The sequence below is a fragment of the Bombus fervidus genome, chromosome 10 (assembly GCF_041682495.2).
Source record: "Bombus fervidus isolate BK054 chromosome 10, iyBomFerv1, whole genome shotgun sequence".
Classification (NCBI taxonomy): Eukaryota; Metazoa; Arthropoda; class Insecta; order Hymenoptera; family Apidae; genus Bombus; species Bombus fervidus.
This window is the reverse complement of record NC_091526.1, coordinates 9,092,504-9,107,339: the sequence shown is the minus strand read 5'-3', so window position 1 is coordinate 9,107,339 and position 14,836 is coordinate 9,092,504. Positions and strand designations below refer to the sequence as shown.

The following is a 14,836-nucleotide window of genomic DNA, read 5'->3' as shown; positions in this document are numbered from 1 at the left end:
ATGTTCGCAGTTTACTTGATAATCACTTTTTATCTAGTCAAACTTATTCAAAGCTGTACCTGTTTCTATTGAATCACTCTAGTCATACACACGAGTCATCGAATGTTAATTGCGGAAGTTGTGTTAAGGAAATCACGATGTGAATTATTTTCATATATTAACTATATGTACCCGTAAGTATAATTTGCATTTTAAATGAACTAATATTTAATTATGCTAAAATTGAATATCGCATAGATGATAATTTGCGATGAGTCATACGAAGATTGGTCGAGGAATGTAGAGGTATCACGATATTTTGTAAAAAACGTTTATTCGTAATATACAATTAAAAAACAAACAAACAAAGAAGTTTAAAAGGTATTAATACGACTTAACATTTAGAACGCTCTATAATCTTTTATTTCGACGCCCGCATAGCAAAAGAGAAAAGAAAGAACGCCAGAATGTTCAACAATGAATGGACTAGATAACTTGTGCCATTTGTTACGTGCGAATCAAAGACAAATAATCGCTTTGCTTGACTTGTATAGAAAATTAATTTTCTCTTTGTGGTACTTAATTCATCTCAGAATAAATTAATTTCGTAAGGCTTATTTATTTTTTATTCTATTCACATTTTGCGAATTTTCGAGCTTGTCTTGGATAAATAGATTGCTCGAAGATTCTAATAAAATATTATGCATATTTATGCGGTCTACGAGATAGAATCTAACCCTAAGTGAAACGTAACAGTGTATCGACGGAAGAAGGCGCCATTCTATTCTTTTCTTTCTTAATCGCCTCTGTCGATTATTTCTCGCGCTTTCCTTCGTAGAGAAAAATACATTGCTCGAATGCTACTTTGATATTTCTTAAATGAGAGCGTAGCACAGTATATCGCTGATTCTGTGCGTAAAAATATACATCTATCGTTCGAACACTCATACACACTCGAAAAATACAATATTCGTTATTTCCTTGTTAACAATGATATCAGGTCCGTTTTATAGTCAAACTTTATATAACGCTACGGTACAGTATCTTTCAATTGTACTTTACAGTAATAAAAATCCTAATATCGTCCAAATCTCAAGGCCTATAATCGTTGTGCTAGGAACTAAGCAAACGAAAATACATAAATCTAAAATTCTATCACCTATAAATAGTAAAATACTAAAAAGACTGTCTTTCGTGTGTTCGTTGTATATATTATATCAATATTTTGAAATAGAATTTAATACGAGAGACATGTTTCGCATTCCTACAATTTAAAAGATTGCCTGTCTTGCCGCATTTTACAATGTACAATTAAGATATTTGTTGCAATAGTCGTCTGCGACATATTAGAGCTAATATAACATTTGACTTGTATGTGATTATTAAAATTAAACTGCTTAAACATAATGTATAGAGGGCTCCAGCAGCAGGATACTAAATTATTGCCAATGGGAACAGAATCAACGAGGAAAAACACGACAATCGGAGTACATCCCGCGAAGATAACAGAACTCGACGATAAACAAGTGAAAGTTGAAACGACCGAAGTTTCTCAGGGTTTATGAGAAAACGAAAATTTCAGAAATAAAATTCCAGCCTCGATAACGATTATTCGATCCTACATGTCGTTTCTTTCACGCGATCTATCCAATCTATTCATCGAAAAATATATTCTGAATTGACTCCAATATCATCATCTTCCGTCTCATCGAATCTGTAATTCTTAAAGATATCTTAAAGCCATCTACCTATACATATATATATACATACTAAAAATATATTCAATCCATCACTTGCATGATATTTCAAATCTTCATCCCCTGCCTGAATTCAAAAGCAAAAATATTCCAAGAAGATATCACTGCTGAAAGCTCCAGGGGTTACAAACAAACAGACATCGAATTTTCGACATGATCGTAGATCCCCGAGCGGTTTCTCAGTGTTGTTGCACGAGAGTGGGTCCGCTGCCAAGATTTCGCCAAGGATCCGGTATGTCGAAATGTGCTGGCACTGTGAGTAGAGCATCGTCCGCGGTTCTGTCCGCGCTGCAATTCTTCGGCTTCACGCGAGTCGTGTTCACACACTCGATGGGTAACTTGAAGAAGTCCACCTTGTAATTGTAACCCTGGCTGCTAACTCGGATGATGGTATGCAGTGGCACCTCAGCGTAAGGCACCTCTTCCGGTTTTTTATCTGTGAAGAAGCCGATGATGCAGCGCAGAATAGCTTGATGAGATACGACCAAGATGTTGTTGGATCTCTGTAATTCAGCAATAACCGGTTCCACGCGGTGCATCGCGTCGATGTAGCTTTCTCCCCATGGATAACGATAGCGCAGCTTATCTTGATCGCGCCATGCAAATTCCTACGTAAAAGCATTGGGTTAGAGATGTAGAAGGTATATACGCTATCTATGTACTATATGCTAAAGTATATATAGACTTTTGCTTGTAAGTCATGGAATAGTTCGTACATCGAGGTCCCTAAAGCATTAAAACCTAGCTTATGCAAAATCAGGGAACAATGGCTAATTTTAAACATAAACTTTAATAAAGTAGACCTGCGATATAATATTCAAATTATGGTATGATTTATGTTTCGTTATAATACACGGTTAATAAGTACACGTCAACTTCGTATTGTAATTATAATATTCATTTATGCGCGTTCTAAAACTTCGTCCAGCTTAATTAGACTGATTGAATTCGATCTGGTAACGCGAAACATTTTGGTCATCGTGAATGTGCTATTTACTTGACTGGAGATATTTCTTTGAACTTCAACGCTCATTCTCATTAACTAAGCAAATATTTCGTGGACGTAAGTGGATAAATTTGCATACAACTGATTTTTAATCAATTACAGACTGTTAACGCAGACATTGAGTCACTCGATACTTTTCCCCAGTGGCCGAGTATCCAATGCCTGCGTCATCCGCAGAGATTTATGTTATTACTTATTTTTCTTTTTTCGCTTAGAGAAATAAATAGACAAACCTAGTAGATAATAAATATTCCATATCTAGAATCATAAACTTATCGAAATACGAATTATAACTGCAGTAACTAATCGACCACTGCGGAAATTTTTATCAAATATCAATCTTAAATGTATCTAGTATAGTATATAATGTTTCTAACATAATACTGATATAGTTAGATTAAATCAAAAAGCTTATACTCTGTAGTCTATAATCTACAAGGATAACTGTTACAGCTACCACTATCTACCGCTTACTACACAAATAAATTAAAGCACAGAGCTAGGGACTGATAAATCCAATCAATTGAAGGCTCGTTTAAATACGGCCAGAAGTTTAGGCAAGTAGCAAGCGAAGCTGAATTTACACGTTTTTCGATTAATCCTACGTAGTGACCCTTCAAAATAAACGGTATAAACTATCTTCACTCGCTGTTTCACTAATCTACTGACCGTGTCTGAATAAGCCTTTGGTCAACAACATTTGAAACGGAATTCAATGCAAGCAATGACGAAATTTCGAGGAGGAAGACGCGTCTGATCTGAAATTACCTGCGGATAATGCTCCTGCATCTCTTCGTAAGACAGACCCTCACAGATACCGGCGTGGAGTTCGTTGAGTGCTGCCACGTGTTCTTGAGGCGCCTCCACGCCACGAGCAGTCGCGATAGTCCTTCGAAGGCGACTAGTTAGCACGCGCAGGTCGGGAATACGCATAGCGTTGAACTTGGTGGCCAACGCTTGTGCATATCTCTCGCCACGTGCGCTTAAAACTGCGTCACCACCAACCTTACCCAATACGTTGTACTCGCTTTCGCCGTGCTGTAATCAAGAGAGAGAGAGAGGGAGGACTTTAGTTTTACCAATTGATAGAATATTCTGGTTCCGTTCAAGAAGGATTGGGAATATTACATTCTCGTAAGAGAGGCGTAGCAATGATAAGATTACGATCAGATGAAAAGAAATCGCTTTTGGAACCAAGACCTGATAAGATAGCAAGATTTTAAAAATACAATATGTATGTTTTTACGTATACGTATGTTTTTAAAACACGTTGTTTGTAAACAATTGAGGGCTCGTCATGCTAAATGAAGTGCTCAGTTATGTATGTTAATCTTTTTAATAATTGCAAGCGCCACGACCTGGCTCAATTGTCCTTGACTCAACTCGTAATCTAAGAACAAACGCATTTCTTCATTATCGTTATCATTATCACTTGTCGAAACATTCTTTTAATTAAGACTAAAGACGCGAAGACTGAGCCTCTAGGATTAGAACATCTGAGATAAGGATTAAACGATGACAAATGTGAAATTTGATGGATTACTAACCCGAGAGAAATAAAGAGTATGCGGTTCAACAGTGACGCTTCCAAGATATCCAAGGACATTTGTCTCCACATGGCCTGACACATTGCAGGACTCGATGTCCATGCTGCCGGTGTTGATACGGATTCGTGGATACGTCTTCTCATCCATTGGCTCGTAAGATCGAATGTAATGAGCTATCTTCAATCGTAGATCTTCTTCAGCTGTTATTGAATCCATGCCAGCATAGTCAGCGCTGTACCGCACTATCTCCTTGTAATTTCGCTCCAGTACAACCGGATCGTCGCAGACGCACTCGATGAAGAGGACGCGATAACCGAGCTGCCCGGAAAAATATTCGAAGACCTCGGCGCGCTGCGCTCGCATCACCAGCGTGGCATCCAGGATCTTCAAACAGGAAAATGCTTAAATGCAACTAACTGTGACAACTCGCAAGCTCAAATTTCAGTATATTTATTCCTACGCGTTTTATTTAAATAGACATTAGTCTATATCGATTTTCAGTTATTTTTCTTTGTATTGTATATTTGGAGAGATTGCTGCAACAAGGAGGTAGCTTTCCAATAATTTGTGTAAACCAGCAGAATGCTGTAGTTAAAATTAACCAAAACTATTGCATATTTTGACACGTGCTATAAACTAATATTTGTATTATTTAAATACATTTGAATATAAAACCTATACCTATGTTTTTCTCTTCCAATAAATGCAATATAAATACTGAAAGTGTCTTCATGTTGCTGCAGGCCCTTCGTCAAAATTAATTATCGCTTTATTCAATTAAGAACACCGCAAGCCATAAGTATTAGGGCACATATTGATATTTAATACGAATGGAGTGCCTTTCGTTTCTAGTTATTTCATTATAAATCTGTTACTTCATTCGCGTCACTTGTACTTTGTAATATAAGATATACCAGATATTACGTCGCGTTAGTCGGTACCTGCGACGTCCCTCATGGTCAGGCCACCGAGGCCTGCACATTGTCACACTGACCCGCAATAAACCCAAGGAACCACCATAGCCCACATTTGTTAACTATACAATTGTATTCTTTGTACATATTCGGCTTATGAGTGATCCCTTAAAAGGGTCTTTAGGTTTATTATACGGAGAAAGCGGAGGTTTGCCCAGCGAGGTAGCGGGTTTTTCCCAAAGACAGAAACACACGTGAGTCACATTTGCCGAGGATTATCCCCTCGTATTTAATTCATTAACATTGGCAATACCCAATGGGCATCACGGATCGTTACCCTCACTTTTCTACCGAAAAGTGTGAACTACGAATCCGTGTTCTTAGTTCAACAAGGATACACCCACAACGAGCTTTCTTCCTAAATAGTACGAGACGGGTCAATCACTGCTCTAAGATCCCTTGGACAGCCAATCCACTGTTCTAATATCCCTCGGACAGTCAAGTCCACTGTTCTAATATCCCTCGGACAGTCAAGTCCACTGTTCTAATATCCCTCGGACAGTCAAGTCCATTGTTCTAATATCCCTCGGACAGTCAAGTCCACTGTTCTAATATCCCTCGGACAGTCAAGTCCACTGTTCTAATATCCCTCGGACAGTCAAGTCCACTGTTCTAACACTCATCGGGCCGTCAAGTTCTAACGTAACTCAGTCAAGTTCTCGCCTCTCTAACTACCACATCTAGCAACCTTCGGGTTCATCACCACGCTTTCCAAACATGGTCTGTTCACATGTAATCCAGTGCAAATAAATACATAATATAATATAACTGTGAAGTCCAGTTATATTCCAACCCAATCACTCTTTATTCTCCCACAAGAAATAAGGGGATCGCCCTGTTCGTGGTGTCGATTCGTGCAATCGTAGCGGGAATTTACGACTCCCGTTGACGCGCTATAACGCGATCGTCTCCCCGCGACTGGACGAAAATACACCAGATAAAGAAAAATTCGTCAAAGTGTTCCAATCGATGCTTATAACGTGTAGATATCCTAATAATTATGGCGAGTAATTTATATATGAATTTACATGTTGGTTTCTCTTATTGTTAACTTATATATCAAGACCACGCAGGAAGAATACGATAAATTAGAATAAATAGGAATATTTCAATATGATATCATTTGGAAAGAAAAATGCACCGTTAATTCCAGAATTAAATAATTAGTTTCCTGTAATATCTGAGATGCGTTTCCACGTAGAATTTAAAATTTACTGAAGACACGTTTTATCGTTGTAGTCTTCATATAGAAAGCGTGTCATATTTGTTCAATTCTCGATTATTTCTAAAGCGTATAATATCGAGAAAATAACGAGCCGATCTTAAGCTACTTTCAACACCATGAACTATTGCGGTTTCTATCATGGAACGTTGGTACATGTTGTTAAAAATATTAAACCAGGTAAAACTCGTACGACAAGATTCGGTTCGGTCGGAGAAAGGTAGACCGGCTTGACTAGCCTCGGTTTAATCGCGTCGTCTACCGTTAGCGAGATCTATGTATAAATACGACCCTTGACCGTTCTAATATTCTAATCTATTCTTGCAGCCTCGGTTACATAATAGCAAAAAAAAAAAAACACGTGTTTTATCTTCCGGTCGGATTTTTCAAATGCGCAACGATTAAAATTCTTTCTTAACTCTGTTCTATTATTTTCGATCAAATGCAATCGCGCGTGCTTCCGTTCGTTTCGACATCGAATCTTTCTCAACATTTTTCGATTACTTTCAATCAAGTACAACCGAGCGTATTCTCGTTCTCGTGTTGATACCGAATCTTTCTCAACTATTTTCAATTATTTTCAATCAAATACAATCGCGTGTGTTGTTGTTCTAGATTCGATACTGAAATCTCTTGAACTTTTGCGATTATTTTCGATCGAATGCAACAGCACGCGTTCTCGTTTCGATATTAAATTTATCTCCAGATTCTATTCAATTTCACATCTTTACCAGATGTTTGTCACACATCTAATTGATGCTTACAGCTACGGAATTCCCGCCTGCGAGCCATGTAGCGCACTCGTGCATCGCGTCTCGTTGGGCCAGAGCTCTCAACGCTGCGTTCGTCGTATGATCCGGAAGAAACAGCTCGTGCGATACGGCCTCCCCGTATGGTTCCAGTCTTTTCCTGCGGTAGTCGCTAACCCTCATCACTAAAGCAATAATTAAATGTAATTCATTAGTCGTTGAAAGGGTCTAGGAGAGCTTAGATAATTCGATATTTTTTGATTTAGGTTTGTATTGTTAAATGGAAACAATATAACAGTACAGTCGTAAAATGTAGTGAACTAACCTACCCTTCTTTGTCAATGTCTTATTTGTCATTTTGAAGCATTCGAGGATATTGAAATTACGCTACTTTTCCTGTGATTCTTGTTTTTCATCGATTCAATTCGCGAAACATTCAGTCATTATCTAACACGCTAAATGCCATGGGGGTCACCGGTGACCAGTACTCAACTTGGTCGTGGCATAGTGGGGGTCACCGGTGACCGGCGCACCAAGATTAGTAGAAATACATATTTTGAATAATTATATAATAATAATAATATAATAATAATTAGATGTTCTTTTTCGACCGTGTTATATAGTCTCCACCTGGTATACATATATGCGTATGAAGAGAATATATCTGTAGTATTTTATAGGGTTGTAAAAACTAGGAAACGCACAATGTAATATATTACAAATTAAAATTTGTTTAAAGCGTTGTAAATTTACGTAACAAGTCTATGGAACGTATATAATAAATGCTCTTAATGACCGTGTTGAAAACAAAAATGGGAAAAATGAAAAATAAGGAATTAATGATCATACACGTAACTTGTATACATAATACAACCGCGAAATAGGAAGTTAAAAATGAAACAAAAAAGAAACACAGATAATTGATGGTCGAGTGGAAATAATATTACGAAACCGCTTATTCAAGATGACTAATATGATTTAATGAACAGGTTTCGTCTTCAAGCGTAGCAATTGTCAGTAAACGAAATAGAATTCTATACCTTTAGTGGAATCACCGTTCCAGTTGAGTCTGCGCGAAAGGCATTGTGCCACTTGGCTTTTTCCACGACCTGGTAAACCGCACATCGCGATTACAACCCCTGAAAATTTTCGGGGAGACTTCATTATCCCCGACGTCCTTACTGCGATTTTATCCTTGGGTTCTGAAAGCAAGAGAATCTATGATACTCGTGTAATCAATTGCATTTTCATTTGGTCGATGTGTAGACGCATGGCCATTGATAAACCTCAAAGAGACAAAGGATTGTGCAACAAAGACGCGAGTATAAATGTACAGATCGTGAACAAATTTAAGAACGCCAATACGCGATTACGATAGAAGTCAGATATTTTCTAAAGCATTTCATTGTAGCATTCGGTTATTTTTATGTGTATAATAATATAATAATAACGACCAATTTTAGAAGATGCACCCAAATGACTATGATAGATCTGACTCGGTGCCAAGTTAGTTTGTTAAGCCAGCCAACAGTCGAATGATCATTAACAATGTGAACGTATGTGACGTAATTCGATAGAAAATTGAACAATGTGATTGTATAGTAGTATAAGAATGAAATTAGCGAGAAAATTATCGTTTCCCTCCGACGCATCTTCGATTCACAAAAGAACTCTTTCTCGGCCACTATGAACAAAATATTTTAAATTTTCATTTTGTTTTCGTCGAATGAAATATTTAGGTTTCTACGAAACAATGAACGTAAAAGTGAAAATAAAAGCTCATTCGCATGAGCGTTCAGGATTTTATCCGTACATTTAGATTAAAATCTTTTTCACTATTGATCGATGGAAGAATAATCCTTACCGATCACACACATGTTCTTTACAATGTACCGTTAACAACACTGTTCGACCATCAACTAATGACGAATCGATAATGACAAATGCGTTTCAATGGCACAACCGGCTAGACAAAACTCGCGAGCTTCAGTGTGCGAATTTCAACTGAGTACTGATGCCTTCCTGTTGGGTTCCACGTTAAAAACCGAGCGTTGGTGAACTTTATATTTAGAATTCTCTCCTCATGCACGAGAGCTTTTGGCTGCACTTTTGCGACTGCCGCTTCTTTCGCGGTATTAATCTCAACAAGAAACTTTGTTTTTTGTTTGTCGATATTCTGACTCATTCTATTCTCATTTTTGGAATACGGATATTCATGAGAAATATTTGTGAGAAGTATTTGTTTCACTTGCTAAATGTAGCAATTTTATAGTTCATATATTAATCTATATTTATGTTAGTTGGAAAGTTCGTAGTGAAGTTCAAAGAAAATGTATTTTCATATACTTTAGATTCTATCGAATGTAAAATACAATATTGTTTCATATAAATTAAATTTATGAACCTCTATAAAAAGTATAAATTAACCCCTTGCAATTTTATAGCAATCGATTACAGAGCATATCAATTCTCAGAAATGCTACAAACTTTTCAAACAGTTTAATATTCTCATATATATTTTATATAATTGTGTAATTATTTGAATATTTCTATATTTCTAAGAACCGTAAAAATACGTATTTGATTACTATATTTTCCAAAACTCTATATGTCAAAGTTTCTATGTGTCATGTGATAATTTTTATAATATATCGTGTAATCGTTCGTAATCGATATATAATCGTTTAGCTGTGTATAGAATAAAAGTTCAAAGCAAGATTAAAGTTCAAGCACGAAAATACGTACGACGGCCTGTTTGTAACGTTATAATTAACTCGTTGTTTACAATATAAAAAATTTTAATGGGGTGAGAATTATCGAATTATCTGGGTTCACAAAATTCGACATGGCGATAGAACTATGCGTTATCGCGTGTTGTTTCAAATCGGCATGTCCTCGTGCGTAATAATCGAAGCTCGAAAAGCGATAAAGGTCATTACATTTGGACTAATTTAACGAATCTCCAAGTAGATTTTTTACCATAAGCAGAAGCACGTACGCCAAGAAACGATTTCGTCATTCGCGATATCTGTCTTCATTTTTATTTGCGTGTCTGTTTTTTCCGACTTAACGCGTGTCAACAAAATAATTACGAATTAGGCCGCTTGATCTGTGGATAAAAGAGCTTCGATACACGTTTATAAGTTATATAAATGATTCTCACGTTTCGCTTTGAAAAATGAAACGTATTGAGAACGGAAGTTTTTCAACTCAAACAATCGGATGATATACCGATGTATGTATATTGTTTTATAATTCAAAGTGCAGCTTCGAGTGTCGTCTTTACCAAGCTGTCGCACGCGATACACGATCAATACCGATCATTCGCGTATACCGAACAACGTACTATCACCTATCGAGAATCCCCATGAAACCAGCCTTAACAGTTGGTGCGTTGACCTGAAACGTGTCGTCACTCGATTCATTATTCAAGCGTTGAATTGTAACAACGCACGTGCTCTCGCCACGCTACGGCTACCAACGTATGCGTGAATATTAAATTACTCCATGGAATACCGTGCCGATAATATTTATTTATCTGCGAACAAATGGCAATGAAACTTATGTCGACAGAATACAGTAGTTAATTATGAAAATAAGTTTTTCGTGTCGTCGTTACGTCTTAGCGAAGATTCATCACGGCCATTTCCATACGCTTTCACGCGCAGGATAAGAACAAGGTCAGTGGCAGAAAATCGATAATCGGTCTTGTGGTGAAAACCACTTTCGTTGCATCGGAACTTCGCTGCAACGTCAGCTACCGCGCTACATCGCATTTCACCAAATTTCCCTCCAGTATTTCGTTAAAAAAAAAAAAAAAATGTAAAAGGAAAAATTGAACTGACAGCTACTTGAACTAGATAAAACAAGGTAATTTTTGGAACTCATCGTACTCGAAAACTCTTGTCAAAATTTTACGATAGAGAGGAGCTTAAGTTATCGAAGCTTTATAAAATTCGAAAGCACTTGAGTTTGATAAGATGAGATACTCGTGGGACCTGGTACGATCGTTTAGTTACCGAGATATAGAAAACAGAAACGAAACCTTTGATAAGAAACCACCGTGCTCCGAGATAAGGAGCATTTGCGTCAACTGAATATATAACGTATTACGATATAAGATACAACTCTCTCACAGCTGACAACAGCTACTATTTTACCACTGTATATTTATAAGCTGTGTGTATCTACAAGGACAATACAAATAATTGACGTATGCTGATGATAATGCACGTGTAACGACTACATGCACAGCTGGTCACGAAAGTAGCTGTTCAAAGAAACACAAGGGACACACCCTCGATCGTGGAGTTTTTAGTCTTATTGGCGTACAACTCGTACGGTGTGCAATGTGCACATTCCCGTTTCACAAGCTAAGATAATATCCCGCATGGGATATCCTTGAAGAAATTTTACCTTTCGTTTCTCTGGTTTTTCCTCTCCCTCTCTCCCCCTCTTCATCAGTCTCATTAAATTCTTTCGCGGTTTATCGCAAGGTAAACATTGGGAAACGTGTAACGAATTCTTATTAGCAATATCCACGTTGTCAAAAGACATCGTTGTCTCAAGTGATTCTATGTTTTAAACAACGAAATTAATAGCGCATCTCCGAATATATCAGTGACGTTTCTGCCGATTGCCGATTTAAAAGCAACAGACACATATTGATATTCAAAGATCGAGGATACTTGAAGGTTTAATTTCTCCCATCGAGAATTTTGCTGTGCTTAATTTATATTACTACGACTACTAATAAGATGAATTTATCATACGATATTTCGACATCCTTCGGTGACTGGTACTGAATAATCTCCATTCATTCGCGAATAACAGCTTTTGTGCTCGAGGTCACGTTTAGAAGAAACATAGAACCACGCAATTCTTTCTCTACTATTGATTAACCCCTTATCTTCTAATATTCAGACACACTTACGAACACAAAGATTATAATTGTAAATGAAAGGAATTCGAAAGGAACCTAATGCAACGTTCCCATAATTAAATCTTTTAATTGCGAATAGCTAATGTATAATTACCTAATTATAGTTACAAAAGAAAGTAACAACGCAACAGGATAAGAAACGATTTTCCCCTGGGACGAGATCACAGTAATCGCAGGGATTAGGATAATTATCATAATTACCATAATTATCTCGTTTACATCTGACTCCTACTGACCTTCGTGATGTTTTCTGCTTTTACGAACTGTGTGACTGTACCTGTCGCGTTTTTCATTGACACGCAATTTATCGTCGTTAAAAGAAAACCGGGGACAACCTTAGGCGACAGAAACGCCTCTTTGAAAGGCGCACGTTTATTGGTCCGACCGGACTGATAATAAATGGAAAAGGACAAAATATTTTTTTATCAATGCATACTAACTTTTGAGGCAACAGACCTCCGTTACTAAACGCCGTAAACTTACCTCTCGCGATAAATTTATATCTCTCAGATAGCGTGGCAAGTGCAAGTCTATGTACAGATTCTCCGTTTTTATGCCGTGAATCTTTCTTTGTTTATTGTTTTCATTTTCTACGCGAGTTCAATGAAAACAACAAGTTTATCAGTTTGAAGTTATTTGTTACAAGTTGAATTTTCTTTCGTCTCGCACGCGTTTTGAACGCACGACACGGATATCTATTTAAATCGCGTTTTATTTATAGTCACCACTCCGATTACAAGTGGAGATCACAGATTCGTGAAACCGTGGCCTGGTTTCGTGGGAATTTCGGTGCAACAGCTAAAGATCTGGCTGACACGAATTCGAGAAATTCAAAGAGAGCGAGCGAAAAAAACGTAACTCGTTTCGATGAAAAAAACAAACGATGAAAAGAGCCATTATTTCGTTCGGTATTCCCGCAGATGGCATTTTTTAATTTCATTTGCATATTGCATTTCCGTGCAACTTTTTACGATGACTATTGCATTGCATAACGCACAGTAATCCGATGCTTTCGTTTTCGATAGATAAGAAATAAATAAAAGTTCCCCATCGAATGTTCCGCAACCTGATTACCGATTGAATTGCTATTCAATAACATCGTTACCTATCGAATATATCGAACATGGAGTGATTGTACGAGCAAATAATATCAACTAGATGAAACTCATATTACTAGTGTCCCATTTAATCTAGTTACCTTGGCGTTGTTCCTCGAAACTTGGTGCCATCGTATTAGCGCACGATGAAGTCTCCTTTTGTGTAGTCGACGTATTGGTCGCGTGCACCACTTGTGTTATGATTGGTTTGTTGGTTTCTTCTTGGAAAAAGCCGGCTTGCAGTGCAAGTTTCCTCACGGCCAAACAGTAACCCAAAATCGGTGCCGCCAACAGGTCGAGACAGGCGGCAACCCAGGGCATAACCCAATGGTAAACTATTCAAATTGGGGTCTTTTATTTCCCTTTAGGAAAACACAAGCCAACAGGTGGACCAGTCGAGAAATAGACAATTACAGGAAGAGAATGAAAATAATCCTGGTAACGCTTTTGTTTGAAATATCCAGCAAACAAGAGCCCTCTATTTGTATAAAATACTCGGAAACAGTGGTCTATTGCTAGTCTCCTTTATACCCGTTTTACTGCTCAATCTTCGGCTAGAGTTCTTCCGAAAAATGATCGCTGCTTGTGTGCCGTATTATGGACAACAGGTCCTCCCTCATTCCAATTTGCTTGATCCTCACCTCTGGAGCCAGTTTGCGTGCTTCTTTGCCTATGCTCGAAGAAAAGCCCAGTTCTCCGATATTGTCCTCTTCTTTGTTTAAATCCTCTTTTACCCTCGATTTACTTGATTGTTTGATCGTCGTCGATCTATCACGTTACGATATGCCTTTATAAATATTGTCGGTACAGACGTTGCCCGACTGTGCGCACGCGCTGCCACAAATATATGCTAGTAGTTTACATAGTCACGGTGCTGCCTCACCGTTTTCCAACACACCGGTGTTCCCTTCTCGCCGCCACTTCAACTCTACTTTAGTTATGTATATTTATATATAAGGTATTCCTTACCCTTTTCGGCTCCTTTTCACTCCCTTTGCCGTCCACGATAACGTGGTTTCACTCGGACAGTCTGTCGAGTCACCTCTGCAGAATGAGTTCTCGTACAACCGGTTTACCAGATTAATTTTATCCACCAAAGACCTTCGAATATAACTGTCGACTCTCTATTGTCTGATTCTAATCTCTGCGTTTGTTGATGTTTTGTTCACTGTATGTTGCGTGCAAATCTGCCTAACGTTCCGTAATTATCGATGCACAAAACTTTAAAAATTAAAGTGAAAACGAAGTAAAAATGTGTTGTTGTCAAGTGAAAAGACTTGCCTGTAGTCGGATCGAGGAGGTGTTAGTGACTGATGTTCCCTCATTTGCTGCAGCTTTTAGCAACATCGACCCGGACCTGGTAGGCGCCCTCTGTTGAAACTGGCCAATCAACGATTCGCTCACCCCACCACTGGTACACAGCAATCATGTTGGGAACACGTCGAATGTATTTACGTTTGAGGACAAAACGTTGATATTTACTGGGCCACTGCAACCTTAGACAATGCGATTTTTACATAATATTTTACAAATCTGCATAAAAATATCAACAGCAGTCATGGA

At 37.8% G+C, this 14,836-nt stretch overlaps 1 protein-coding gene across 3 annotated transcripts; it reads right to left on the bottom strand.

The window, feature by feature from the left end:
- Positions 1-857: 857 nt before the first annotated feature.
- Positions 858-14,569, bottom strand: LOC139991743 (6-phosphofructo-2-kinase/fructose-2,6-bisphosphatase). 3 transcript variants are annotated; one of them, XM_072012086.1, is made up of 6 exons: positions 13,375-14,567; positions 8,275-8,436; positions 7,250-7,419; positions 4,290-4,673; positions 3,511-3,780; positions 858-2,344 (listed from the first exon to the last, which is right to left on the bottom strand). In XM_072012086.1, exons 1-6 carry the CDS (start codon positions 13,592-13,594, stop codon positions 1,916-1,918), a joined length of 1,635 nt encoding a protein of 544 aa, XP_071868187.1. In that variant the 5' UTR covers positions 13,595-14,567; the 3' UTR covers positions 858-1,915. The 3 variants fall into 3 exon arrangements, with proteins under 3 accessions (XP_071868187.1, XP_071868189.1, XP_071868188.1); XM_072012088.1 differs by lacking the exon at positions 13,375-14,567 and adding an exon at positions 9,099-9,261; XM_072012087.1 differs by lacking the exon at positions 8,275-8,436 and having other exon boundaries at positions 13,375-14,569.
- Between the last annotated feature and the right edge of the window lie 267 nt (positions 14,570-14,836).